Source organism: Tachyglossus aculeatus, chromosome 11 (assembly GCF_015852505.1).
Source record: "Tachyglossus aculeatus isolate mTacAcu1 chromosome 11, mTacAcu1.pri, whole genome shotgun sequence".
Taxonomy (NCBI): domain Eukaryota; kingdom Metazoa; phylum Chordata; class Mammalia; order Monotremata; family Tachyglossidae; genus Tachyglossus; species Tachyglossus aculeatus.
Window position 1 is genome coordinate 49672773 of NC_052076.1, and position 13892 is coordinate 49686664.

A 13892-nucleotide genomic window follows, 5' to 3' on the forward strand; every position below is an offset into this window, starting at 1 on the left:
TGTCTACTTCAATCAATCTTTTAGACTGTGAGCCCACTGTTGGGTAGGGACTGTCTCTATATGTTGCCAATTTGTACTTCCCAAGCGCTTAGTACAGTGCTCTGCACATAGTAAGCGCTCAGTAAATGCGATTGATGATGATGATGGCGATCAATCAATCAATTGTATTTATTGAGCGCTTACTGTGTGCAGAGCACTGCACTAAGCGCTTGGGAAGTGCAAGTTGGCAACATATAGAGACAGTCCCTCCCCAACAGTGGGCTGGGCTGAGATCTCCTCCATCTCATTCGCTCATTAGGTCAGTTTTGTGTGATTTAGCTGGCCGGAGTAGGCCGAGAATTAGCTTCCCATTTCCAGCCACTCTGGAAGCTATCCGCTTCGGACGGAGCTGGAGCCAGCTTGGAGAAACGAGGAAAACAAGCACGACCTTGGGACTGTTGTTGACCGAAACACACCTGGCCATTTGATGTTCATTCACCAAATACTTGAACTTCTGTTTCTCCGTTTGGACCCGCTCAGTACATATTCAGCCTGAATTTTTCTGCATTCTGGGTCGTATGCTGTATGCTACCGACTCCTGCACTCATATTCACTGAGAGGGAAGAGGAAGGCATGGAAGCTTGGGATACTGTCATTGTGGCCCAATTTTCAGCAAAAGTATCGTGGTTGCCCTAAGCTGGGGGAAATCGATTCCTTCAAAAAAGGTAGTAAGTACATTTCATCATCAATCGTATTTATTGAGCGCTTACTATGTGCAGAGCACTGTACTAAGCGCTTGGGAAGTACAAATTGGCAACATATAGAGACAGTCCCTACCCAACAGTGGGCTCACAGTATAAAAGGGCCCACGATTGATGATTTCCTTGCAGATGTATGGGAGTACATCTTCGTGAATAAGAAGTAATATGGTCTTTTAGACTGTGAGCCCGCTGTTGGGTAGGGACTGTCTCTATATGTTGCCAATTTGTACTTCCCAAGCGCTTAGTACAGTGCTCTGCACATAGTAAGCGCTCAATAAATGTGATTGATTGATTGATTGATTGGTCTGGTGGAAAGAACTCAGGACTGAGAATCAGGGGACCTGGTTCTGGTCCAAACTCTGCCGCTTTTTTTTTTTTATGGTGTTTGTTAAGCGCTCATTATGTGCCAGGCTGTGTAAAAAAGCGTTGGAGTGGATATAAGCTAATCAGGCTGGACACAGTCTATGTCCCACATGGGGCTTGCGGTCTTAATCCTCATTTTACAGATGAGTTAACTGAGGCACAGAGAATCAATCAATCAATCAATCGTATTTATTGAGCGCTTACGGTGTGCAGAGCACTGGACTAAGCGCTTGGGAAGTACAAGTTGGCAACATATAGAGACAGTCCCTACCCAACAGTGGGCTCACAGTATAAAAGGGCCCACGATTGATGATTTCCTTGCAGATGTATGGGAGTACATCTTCGTGAATAAGAAGTAATATGGTCTTTTAGACTGTGAGCCCGCTGTTGGGTAGGGACTGTCTCTATATGTTGCCAATTTGTACTTCCCAAGCGCTTAGTACAGTGCTCTGCACATAGTAAGCGCTCAATAAATGTGATTGATTGATTGATTGATTGGTCTGGTGGAAAGAACTCAGGACTGAGAATCAGGGGACCTGGTTCTGGTCCAAACTCTGCCGCTTTTTTTTTTTATGGTGTTTGTTAAGCGCTCATTATGTGCCAGGCTGTGTAAAAAAGCGTTGGAGTGGATATAAGCTAATCAGGCTGGACACAGTCTATGTCCCACATGGGGCTTGCGGTCTTAATCCTCATTTTACAGATGAGTTAACTGAGGCACAGAGAATCAATCAATCAATCAATCGTATTTATTGAGCGCTTACGGTGTGCAGAGCACTGGACTAAGCGCTTGGGAAGTACAAGTTGGCAACATATAGAGACAGCCCCTACCCAACAGTGGGCTCACAGTCTAAGTGACTTGCCCAAGGTCACACAGCAGACAAATGGCTGAGCCGGGATTAGAACCCATGTCCTCGGACCCCAAGGCCCGCTCTGTCCACTAGGTCAGACTGCTTCTCTACTTGCCTGCTGTGTGACCCTGGGCAAGTCACTTAACCTCTCTGGGTCTCAGTTTCCTCATCTCTGATAGGGGAATTCAGTACCTGTTCTCCCTTCCCTTTAGACCAGGAGCCCCACTTGGGACAGGGACTGTGTCTGATCCAATTATATCGTATCGAACCCAGAGCTTAGCACAGCTCTTGGCACGTAGTAAGTGCTTAACAAATGTCTCATTATTTTTAGAACAGTTTCCTCATCTCTGATAGGGGAATTCAATACCTGTTCTCCCTTCCCTTTAGACTAGGAGCCCCACTTGGGACAGGGACTGTGTCTGATCCGATTATATCGTATCGATCCCAGAGCTTAGCACAGCTCTTGGCACGTAGTAAGCGCTTAACAAATGCCATCATTATTATTAGTATTAGTAACCGGATAGCATGTCTTATCCCAGGAATTTGTGCAGGCAGAAAGTATCAGTAGAAAAAAAACAGGGTTTAGATAAATTCATGAATGATTTAAGAGAAGAATATGGACATCCAGCCATAAGGATGGATGTCAAAGAAGACGACTCACAAATTTTCTACCAAGTGTCCCTCATGCCACCGTTGGAGACAGAATACTTGGCTGGCTAGACAGTCTGACCCACTATTTTGCATTTCTTATGGATTGGGGGGAATCTCCCGCCAGGAACAACGGATGAACTGTGGCCCTGAGACTTTAGGACTGAGAGCCTGTGCAGAGATACTGATTTTAGTGCTAGTGGTTTGCGCAGCCCCACTCGCACCCTCTCTTCCTTTGCCCAACATGTTTCCGCTGGAGCACGGGGTGCAGCGAGCAAGTAGATGGGCAGAGAGGCACAGCACGTTGCAAAGTGCACGTGTGGTCTTCGCCCGCCTCAGGTACAACCACGACTACAAACCCAAAGTCCCAGAACCACACTCTTTCCACTGGGCCAGTAGTAGTTTCTGGAATTTTTATAGTTTTATGTTCACACGGGACAGCTTTTAAAAGAAGAAGATCTGGGAGGTGGGTTCCTTTCCGAGGTTCAAGAAACCCAAGCCGTCTCCATCCGCTCCCAGAGTAGCTTGAATTCATATTGGCACACCCCAAGCTTAGATTTTTCTGCAGTGATTCCGCTTCATGCTAAAAACTGATGGCTGTGGGGTGTTTTTCTGCATTCCTTGCACCACAGAATTGTCAGGGAAAAATGAGAGGACCTCCTCTCTTCTTGGGACCCAGAATCAGAATCGTTAGTGAAATTTATGGATTCGTTTCCTTCGTTCTTCTTTTCAGTCTTAATGGTCACTCATTAAGAATTTCCTGACTATGTGCTTGTTTTCTGAGAGTACTTATCCTTATAAGTGACTGACTGTACTGGTGACTAGCTTAGTTTACAGATCATGAATGTCGTTGAACGATTGATACTGTTCACTTAGAAACTGGTTCCTGGGACTAGACAGGTTTGGTAACGTATTAAAATTGCTCTTGATGTTCAGTTTCACTGGCATTGGGCATTTACAAAATCCTATTGTTGGGGACAAACGTGCTTTGGTTTCTCAGGTAAAATGCTCTTTGAGAGACTCATTGGCATATATGTTGCCAATTTGTACTTCCCAAGTGCTTAGTACAGTGCTCTGCACATAGTAAGCGCTCAATAAATACGATTGATGATGATAAAGGTAAGGAAAAAATAACGCCTCAGAGAGGAGACCACTTAGAAGTAGAATCGATCAGTGGTATTTATTGAGCTCTTACCACATGCAGAGCACTGTACTAAACCTTTAGGAGAGTTCAATACAATAGAGTTGGTAGACACCGTTCCCTGCCCACAGGGAGCTTACTGTCTAGAGGGGGACACGGACATTAGAATAAGTTACAGAAATGGCTGAGCGTAAGGATGTGTACATAAAGGCTGAAATAGCAAATGACTATCGCTTATACAGATATCTAACGCAATCCCCGAAATAACTGGAAATCGTCAAATGTCTGTACAACTACACTCACATATAGAGTTGACCTTTGTAATCAAAGATGTCATTACTGATGGTGAAATTTGCCGAACAAGCTGATATGGGACCACATCTCGCAAACAAGTCCGCTGCCGTTGTGCAGCCCTGTTACCCGTTTGAAGCATTTGAGGACAATTTTCATTTTTGCTTTTCAGGCTCCCTAAACTATCCTTTTGAAACCTCTGCTGAAGAAGAGGCTCTCTTTGGATTGCCAGCTGCCAGGCTGATCCATCTGCCATAGTTGTCTCCTGATATTCAGCTGTAATGCCGCGTGGTCCGAGACGGCACGTTATTGCATTCATTTCCTCTCCTTTCCCCACTTTCAGTCGTCCCATTTAGCTCACAAAAAGCAGTTTGGGAATCCTATTGTCGTAAGTTCCCTGCATGTTATGCCATGCAAAGCTCTGGTGACTTTATTGTTATTATTATTATTATTTTAAATGCTTACCCTGTGTCAAGGCACTGTACTAAGCACTTTGTTCTGACGACCTGACACCTGTCCCCATGTTTTGTTTTGTTGTCTGTCTCCCCCTTCTAGCCTGTGAGCCCGTTGTTGGGTAGGGACCGTCTCTAGATGTTGCCAACTTGGACTTCCCAAGCTTTTAGTACAGTGCTCTGCACACAGTAAGCGCTCAATAAATACGATTGAATGAATGAATAAGCAGTGGGGCAGATACAAGGTAATCAAGTCGTCACTTGCCCAAGGTCCCTCAGCAAGCAAATGGTAAAGCTGAGATTAGAACCCAGGTACTCTGACACTCAGGCCCGAGCTCTCTGCACTAAATCACCGATCGAGCATAGCCTCAAAGCCAAAAGACTTCCCAAGCACTTAGTACAGTGCTCTGCACACAGTAAGCGCTCAATAAATACGATCGATTGATTGATTGCCTTTCTTCCAGGAGCCACTTCATCGTTGCGATCTGCCTTTCCTCTCGAATATGCTGGAATATGGGTGTGTTGGAACTGCTCAAGAAGCCAGGTGTGATCTCGGAGATGGGATCAGGTCTGACAACTTTCCAGAAGGTTGGCCAGCCCGGGATGAGTTGGGACGAGCACCCGGTGCTATAAAGCCCCCACACTTTGACCAACAGCCTGGAAGGATAGTCTGGCCTTGTTAAATAGCACTAGAAAAGTGAATCAGAGGTGAAGCATCCTGATGAATTTCAGGCATTGGTGTGGAGTAGAGAAAGAGTTGGAGGAGGTGAATTTTCTGGAATATCTGGCTTGCTACAGAATGAGACATTGATTAGGATTTCGAGGGTCATTTGATTTTACTTAGCTCCTCCTATAGTAACCACTTGTGACAATAAGACAGAAAAAGGTTGATTTAATTACTTGGTTTCATCTTATGTCTGTCTCTCATTACAGTTTTGCCCGTTTTCTTTTAAATCCCCTCAGATCATAATCTAGAAACAAGGCTGAGATGAGGTTTACAAAGGGAAGGCATAAATTAAGTTAAATTTAACAGCGGCTGTAAAAAAAAATTATCTGTGTCCTATTTTTGCCCTTGGAAGAAAATTTTGAAGTGTGTTTTCTTTCCAAGCCGTTAACAAGCCAGGGGTTGGTGTCGATTAATTGTCTTTTATCGCATGATCGTGTTTTTCAGAACCAGTATCGTGCTGGCCGGGTATTATTGATATATCAATGCAGTGCGTACCAGGCCTGTCAGAATTGGCTGATATTATGAGGACGTTGCTTATAGTGAGACATTTGCTTGGTTTTTAATGAAAGTCCTCGAGAAAGTTTTTCTTGGCACCATTCTGTAATTTCCTTCTGTCAGTTGACATTTGAGGAAGGCCAGCCGAGTTGAAGATTCATTGTCGCTGCATTGTGCGGGAAAGTGCACCAAAATGGCCCAACCCTCTTCTCCGCTGCCAGCGCACTGGGGAAGTGAAATGGAAATCCTCCCTCCTTTTCCAAAGTAGATGACCTCAAAGATGTGCCTTTTTGGTAGGCCTGAAGTTTCACTTAGTGCTCGAGCTAGTGTTAAGGGAAGAAAGAGATCCGGAGTGAGATGTGGAGTATCGAAAGGCACTAATAGATAGACACTGACAGTCATGAAAAGCATTTTAGCCAGAAGGGCTAGCTAACTAATGATAGTTGTGCTATGATCAAGTTGAAAATGGACAGCAAGTCCAATTCTGGCTATGGATCAGACTCTGAACCAACCTTAAACGCCTCAATTTTGAGATTATAAACTGTGCACTGCCTTGCAGTTTAAAAGTGAGTGACGGTTGCTTCAATTTCAAATGCTTAAAGGTCCTAGGGTTTACATTAAGCCTAGGTATCCCCGGACTGCATCTCACGAGAAGGAGATGTTGATCAAAGGGAATTGGGCAAGCTTGAGCAAGCTTTGAGCAGGACTGAGGAATTCTAGTAGAGGAAAGGGCTTAGAAGGTTGTTTTATGATCTGCTCTAATGAAAACCCCAGGTTTCAAGTGAAATCAAGCATTCCGATTTCTTAGCGCTAACGACTCGGACACTGAAATCAGGTTTTTGCAGTGTGCAGTTCACACGTATCAGGTTCGCGCCTGTTGAGATGTGTCTGTTCTGAGTTCTTGTCTCAGGATTTATTCTTCTCTTTAGAGCTTAAAGTGACTGAGGAATTTTCTGTTTTGTTTCTTAAACTTTGTCTTAGAATCTTTGCCCTTCGGTGCAAGAAAAAGTGAGAACATAATTTTTTTAACTTGTCTAGTATAGGAAACCTAGATTTTGAGGGGTATACGCTGCCTGAGGCTTTGTATCCAAAATATTGTATGATCCGTCTTTGTTATGTTTTTAACATTTCTTGAAAATGAAGGTTTGAAAGGACAATCCTATAATATTGGAACTTTTCCTAAAGACTGCTTCCCCACTTTATGAGGAAACAAGTTCATTTGTGTATTTTGCCGGTCAGGTCTTATTTTCCCACTAAAGAAACGGCCGTTATGGGCAAATCTCTAAACTGTAAGCGTATCTCTAGACTGTAAGCTCATTATGGGCAGGGAATGTCTCTGCTAATTCTGTTGTACTGTACTCTCGGTGCAAGAAAAAGTGAGAACATAATTTTTTTAACTTGTCTAGTATAGGAAACCTAGATTTTGAGGGGTATACGCTGCCTGAGGCTTTGTATCCAAAATATTGTATGATCCGTCTTTGTTATGTTTTTAACATTTATTGAAAATGTAGGTTTGAAAGGACAATCCTATAATATTGGAGCTTTTCCTAAAGACTGCTTCCCCACTTTATGAGGAAACAAGTTCCTTTGTGTATTTTGCTGGTCAGGTCTTATTTTCCCACTAAAGAAACGACCGTTATGGGCAAATCTCTAAACTGTAAGCGTATCTCTAGACTGTAAGCTCATTATGGGCAGGGAATGTCTCTGCTAATTCTGTTGTACTGTACTCTCGGTGCAAGAAAAAGTGAGAACATAATTTTTTTAACTTGTCTAGTATAGGAAACCTAGATTTTGAGGGGTATACGCTGCCTGAGGCTTTGTATCCAAAATATTGTATGATCCGTCTTTGTTATGTTTTTAACATTTATTGAAAATGTAGGTTTGAAAGGACAATCCTATAATATTGGAGCTTTTCCTAAAGACTGCTTCCCCACTTTATGAGGAAACAAGTTCCTTTGTGTATTTTGCCGGTCAGGTCTTATTTTCCCACTAAAGAAACGACCGTTATGGGCAAATCTCTAAACTGTAAGCGTATCTGTAGACTGTAAGCTCATTATGGGCAGGGAATGTCTCTGCTAATTCTGTTGTACTGTACTCTCGGTGCAAGAAAAAGTGAGAACATAATTTTTTTAACTTCTCTAGTATAGGAAACCTAGATTTTGAGGGGTATACGCTGCCTGAGGCTTTGTATCCAAAATATTGTATGATCCGTCTTTGTTATGTTTTTAACATTTATTGAAAATGTAGGTTTGAAAGGACAATCCTATGATATTGGAACTTTTCCTAAAGACTTCTTCCCCGCTTTATGAGGAAACAAGTTCCTTTGTGTATTTTGCCGGTCAGGTCTTATTTTCCCACTAAAGAAACGGCCGTTATGGGCAAATCTCTAAACTGTAAGCGTATCTCTAGACTGTAAGCTCATTATGGGCAGGGAACGTCCCTGCTAATTCTGTTGTACTGTACTCTCCCAAGCACTTAGTACAGTGCTCTGCACATAGTAAGCGCTCAGTAAATATGATTGATTTAAGCTATCATCTGAATTTTTCTCAATCCTTCATTTGTAGGGTTAGTAGTATTTTTAGGTATTTTACACCCCTCCGTCCCACCCCAGCCCCTTGATTGGGAATAACTGGTAGCATCCTCTGGTTAATCCTATGGGCTGGATCTAATTCAGCTAAATCAAAGGTGGTGAGTAATGATCAGATTGAAAATCGGTGCTATTATTCTCCTTTATATGCTTTTTTGACACTCCCAGGATTGGTGTGCCTCTTAGTCGTTGAAGTGACTGCCTTCCTTATTTCCCAGGAGCTTGTGGACCCCCGGTTAAATCCTGTGTATGTCGCATTCACTTAGACACACACACACACGCATGTTCATGTGCGCGCTCTGTAATATGCGTGCCATCTTTTCTCCACCTATCGGGATTTAGGATTCAGAGCAGACGTGACCCATGGCCTAAGTGCTGTGTGATAAAGGGAGAAGAAAAGTTATTGATTCTTGGTGCTGGAGGGATTTTGTTGCTTGTAAATCCGGTACGGTTAGATTCTGGGGGCTTTCAGGGACTCTCAGTCCCCTCCTGTTGCTCAAGACTGCCTGGAGGGGAGGTTGGACGCCTGAGTTTCCAGCTAGAAATATCTTGAACTCATGGTCAGAGGTCATTTTACTAAAATGGGAATGTGCATGGAAAGCTTGGGAGGGGGTGGGCGGGGAGGAATTCTCGTCTTAAATATCCTTTCAGTGAATTCGGTTTTCAGTGAATTCCTTTCTCTTGCAGCACCCAGGCGGAGAAGAGGTTCTGCTCGAGCAGGCTGGAGGTGATGCCTCAGAAAGCTTTGAAGATGTAGGGCACTCCATGGATGCCAGGGAAATGCTCAAACAGTACTACATTGGGGAGATCCATCCGGTAAGGGTCACTGAGATAGTGACTTCTCCGGGGAGAAAAGTGGATGGAAAAGTTTACTGGGAGGACTTTATCTAACCCCACCAGACAGAGAAAACTAATATCGGCCCACCTACCCCGAGAAATGTTGACCAAAAAGTAATCAGCGCTTTTGGGATTGCCCCCACTGTTTCAGAAAATTGATTCTGCTATAATCTACCTGTCTCAGGCAATAGCCCCCATGAATAGCTCGGTTGGGGTACCTCACATGACACGTTGTTAGTAATTACTCATTTTAGAGTGTGGTTGTCATTCCTCGGAGTACGCTCACCTCCCGGGGTAAGGCACCACAAAGTGGGAATTAGCTCTGAACATGCCAGTTGGCGTTGATTATCTGGAAGTTTCTTAAAATGCTGTTGGTTTTGTTTCTCTTAACAGAATGAACGTAAAAAGAAAGATTCCAAGGTAAGAAATCGATGATTTCTTTCTTGTACCTGCATATTCAAACAGATTTGGTATGCATCTCTCTAACCAAGGGTATTTCTTTTCCCCCTTTATACAGAAACATTGTGCAAAGTGATTTGGTCCCCAACCCTAATGCACAGGGCTTTGGGGAAGGGAAGAGAATAACAGAGTTGAACATTAGGAAAAACATCCTCACTATTGAGAAAAGGATATCCTTCAACCAGGGAGACCAAGGCACTGATAAAGTTAAGAGATATTAGTTATGAAGTCAGCAGTAATAGACTGTTATTACATAGCATGAAAGATTTGTAAATTGGGGGTGTTTTCTCAGTGGATTTGAGAAGGAAAATTGGGGGACTAAAATATCTTTTAAGCGGAACTGAATAAACAAGTAATTGACTTGGTTGGAGCTTGCCCTTTTGACTCTTCTCAAAAAACCCTGATCTCCTCTTGAGGAATATTCAGGTGATTGGTGGTCGGGGTGGGGGGCAACTTCATTCACTCAGCCATTCAGTGAAAAAGAGAAAGATATGAGGTAAAGGACTCATACAGTCTTCAGCTGTGATCCACAGCAGCGTGGCTTAGTGGAAAGAGCACAGGCTTGGGAGTCAGAGGTCGTGGGTTCTAATCCCAGCCCCGCCACTCGTCAGCTGTGTGACTTTGGGCAAGTCACATCACTTCCCTGGGCCTCAGTTACTTCATCTGTAAAATGGGGATTAAGACTGTGAGCCCCATATGGGACAACCCGATCACCTTGTATTTACTCCAAGCACTTAGTAAGCGCTTAATAAATACCATCATTATTATTACTGTTATTATCCAGTGACATTCCCCTCTCCTATATACCTTCCCTCCATCCAGCATCATACTCTCTACAGCCGCTGAAGTAATGTGGGTAAATGACCTCTCTCAATCAATCAATCAATCACTGATATTTACTGAACACTTACAGTGGGCACTGCACTGTAGTCATTTGATTCATTCTATCGTATTTATTGAGCGCTTGCTGCGTGCAGAGCACTGTACTAAGTGCTTGGGAGAGTACAGTATAACAGTAAACAGACACATTCTCTGCCCACAATGAGCATACATTCTAGAGGGAGAGACAGACATCAATATAAATAAATATGCACATATCTTTAATTTAAGTGTCGTGGGGCTGGGGACGGGGGATTTATGAAGGGGGTAAGCCAGGGCAACGCAGAAGAGAGAGGAAGAGGAAAGGCGGGCTTAGCTAGGGAAGGCCTCCTGGAGGAGATGTGCTTTCAGTATGAAGCGGGAGAGAGTAGTCGTCCTTTTTATTTGAGGAGGGAGGGCGCACCAGGCCAGAGGCGGGATGTGGGTGAGAGATTGGCAGAGATAGACGAGATTGAGGTACCGTGAGAAGATTGGCATTAGGGGTGCAAAGTGTGTGGGCTGGGCTGTAGTAGGAGAGTGGCGAGGTGAGGTAAGGGGGGCAAGGTGGTGGAGTGCTTTAAAGCCAACGGTGAGGAGTTTTTAATTTATGTGGAGGTGGATGGGCAACCGTTGAAGTTTCTTGAGGCGTGAGGAAACATCATCATCATCATCATCAATCGTATTTATTGAGCGCTTACTGTGTGCAGAGCACAGTACTAAGCGCTTGGGAAGTACAAGTTGGCAACATATAGAGACAGTCCCTACCCAACAGTGGCCTCGCAGTCTAAAAGGAGGGGGGAAACATGGCCTGAACGTTTTGGTAGAAAATGATCCGAGCCTTAGAACGAAGTATGGATGGAGTGGGGAGAGACAGGAGACACGGAGGTCAGCAAGGAGGCTGATGTAGAAATCAAGGCGGGATAGGAGAAGTGATCGGATTAACGAGGTAGTAGTTTGGAGGGGAAAGGGTGGATTTTAGCAGTGATGTGAAGGTGGAACTGATAGGACTTAGTGATAGCCCCTGCCTTCCTCTCCCCCTCGTCCCCCTCTCCATCCCCTGCATCTTACCTCCTTCCCTTCCCCACAGCACCTGTATATATGTGTATATGTTTGTACATATTTATTACTCTATTTATTTATTTTACTTGTACATATCTATTCTATTTTATTTTGTTAGTATGCTTGGTTTTGTTCCCTGTCTCCCCTTCTAGACTGTGAGCCCACTGTTGGGTAGGGACTGTCTCTATATGTTGCCAGCTTGTACTTCCCAAGCGCTTAGTACAGTGCTCTGCACACAGTAAGCACTCAATAAATACAATTGATTGATTGATTGATAGCGCTTGGAAGTGCAGTATAAAGGGTTGCTAGACTGTGAGCCCGTTGTTGGGTAGGGACCGTCTCTATATGTTGCCAACTTGTACTTCCCAAGCGCTTAGTACAGTGCTCTGCACACAGTAAGCATTCAATAAATACGATTGAATGAATGAATGAATGAATGAATGTTCCCTGCCCAAATGGAGCTTATTGTCTAGAAGGGAAGACAGACATTAAAATGAATTATGGGTTTGTTCACTGTGGGGTGACCATCAAGTATTTGAAGGACACAGATCTCCTCTCCAGTTCCTCTCTCCATTCACCACCACACTTCCTACTGCAGCAGGAATGTTAGTAATAGCGGGCACATCCCAGAATTGTCCACCACCCAAATTTTGCTTCTCTGGATCCCCACCTCGCATCAGTCTGATTTACTGAACAACTGTGATGCAGCAGTTAGCTTTGGCTTAAACACAGGAACTCTTTAAGATCAGACATCGCAGCATCAGTCAATCAACCAATCGTATTTGTTGAGTGACAGTGTGCAGGCACTGTGCAAAGCGTTTGGGAGGATACAATATAAAAGATTAAGGAGAAGTATTCCCTGCCCACGAGGAGCGAACAGATTAGAGTGTCTGCCATCTGCCCTGCAATCCACATTAGTATAAATCTGTTCCTGTGCCTCTCCAATATGTGATTTTAAATTATTGAATAATTTACAAAAGGAAGAATCTTTCAGGCTCGTTCTAAAAGCACTGTTGCTGTTTCAGCAACTAGCTTCTGCCCATTAGCTTGTGTAATAAAGTAAAATTTGAATTTAGTAGAATGTCCTTTTCATTCAGTAGTATTTGTTAAACACCTGCTGTACAGGGAAAAAAATATATAAATGTAAGAAATAGACACCATCTCAGGCCCCACCTGGGGCTTAGATCTGAGAATGAAGTGAGGAGAGGGGCTGGTTAGAGATACATAAAGAAAGGTAAAGCCATAAAAACTCTAGAACTTGCCCTGAAAATCATTACAGTCAAAGGTCACCACCATATTTAAAGAGTGCATTCACTGACCCAAGAAACGTACCTTGGCTCCTAGAGAGATCTCAATATCTCTGTGCATTTGTAAACTTTCTTCAAACCACTCTACGGAGGGAGACCTATTTCTCAACGTGGCTTCCCACTCAACTGTAAGTCTTTCCAGTACCTTGATGAGGAATGGCGAAAAGTAATCAGTCCATAAAACTGAGTTACTCTACTAAGAGCAGTTTCTTTGGTGTGACTGCTGTACAGGGAAAAAAAAATATAAATGTAAGAAATAGACACCATCTCAGGCCCCACCCGGGGCTTAGATCTGAGAATGAAGTGAGGAGAGGGGCTGGTTAGAGATACATAAAGAAAGGTAAAACCATAAAAACTCTAGAACTTGCCCTGAAAATCATTACAGCCAAAGGTCACCACCATGTTTAAAGAGTGCATTCACTGACCCAAGAAATGTATGCTGGCTCCCAGAGAGATCTCAATATCTCTTTGCATTTGTAAACTTTCTTCAAACCACTCTACGGAGGGAGACCTATTTCTCAACGTGGCTTCCCACTCAACTTTAAGTCTTTCCAGTACCTTGATGAGGAATGGCGAAAAGTAATCAGTCCATAAAACTGAGTTACTCTACTAAGAGCAGTTTCTTTGGTGTGACTGCTGTACAGGGAAAAAAAAATATAAATGTAAGAAATAGACACCATCTCAGGCCCCACCCGGGGCTTAGATCTAAGAATGAAGTGAGGAGAGGGGCTGGTTAGAGATACATAAAGAAAGGTAAAACCATAAAAACTCTAGAACTTGCCCTGAAAATCATTACAGTCAAAGATCACCACCATATTTAAAGAGTGCATTCACTGACCCAAGAAATGTACCCTGGCTCCTAGAGAGATCTCAATATCTCTGTGCATTTGTAAACTCCAAATCACTCTACGGAGGTAGAGCTATTTCTCAACGTGGCTTCCCACTCAACTATAAGTCTTTCCAGTACCTTGATGAGGAATGGCGAAAAGTAATCAGTCCATAAAACTGAGTTACTCTACTAAGAGCAGTTTCTTTGGTGTGACTTTTCCTTATGCAGTTAAGTGATAATCCTTTGGAGAT

The 13892-nt window shown here is 43.5% G+C and overlaps 1 protein-coding gene across 1 annotated transcript in view; it reads left to right on the forward strand.

Annotated features, from left to right (window-relative positions):
* LOC119934791 (nitrate reductase [NADH]) overlaps positions 1-13892 on the forward strand; it is a 64187-nt gene that overhangs the window by 38150 nt on the left and 12145 nt on the right. Inside the window, exons 4-5 of the mRNA XM_038754329.1 lie at positions 8980-9108; positions 9523-9549. Coding sequence (XP_038610257.1) covers positions 8980-9108; positions 9523-9549 — 156 coding nt within the window. The remainder of the gene's footprint in view (positions 1-8979; positions 9109-9522; positions 9550-13892) is intronic.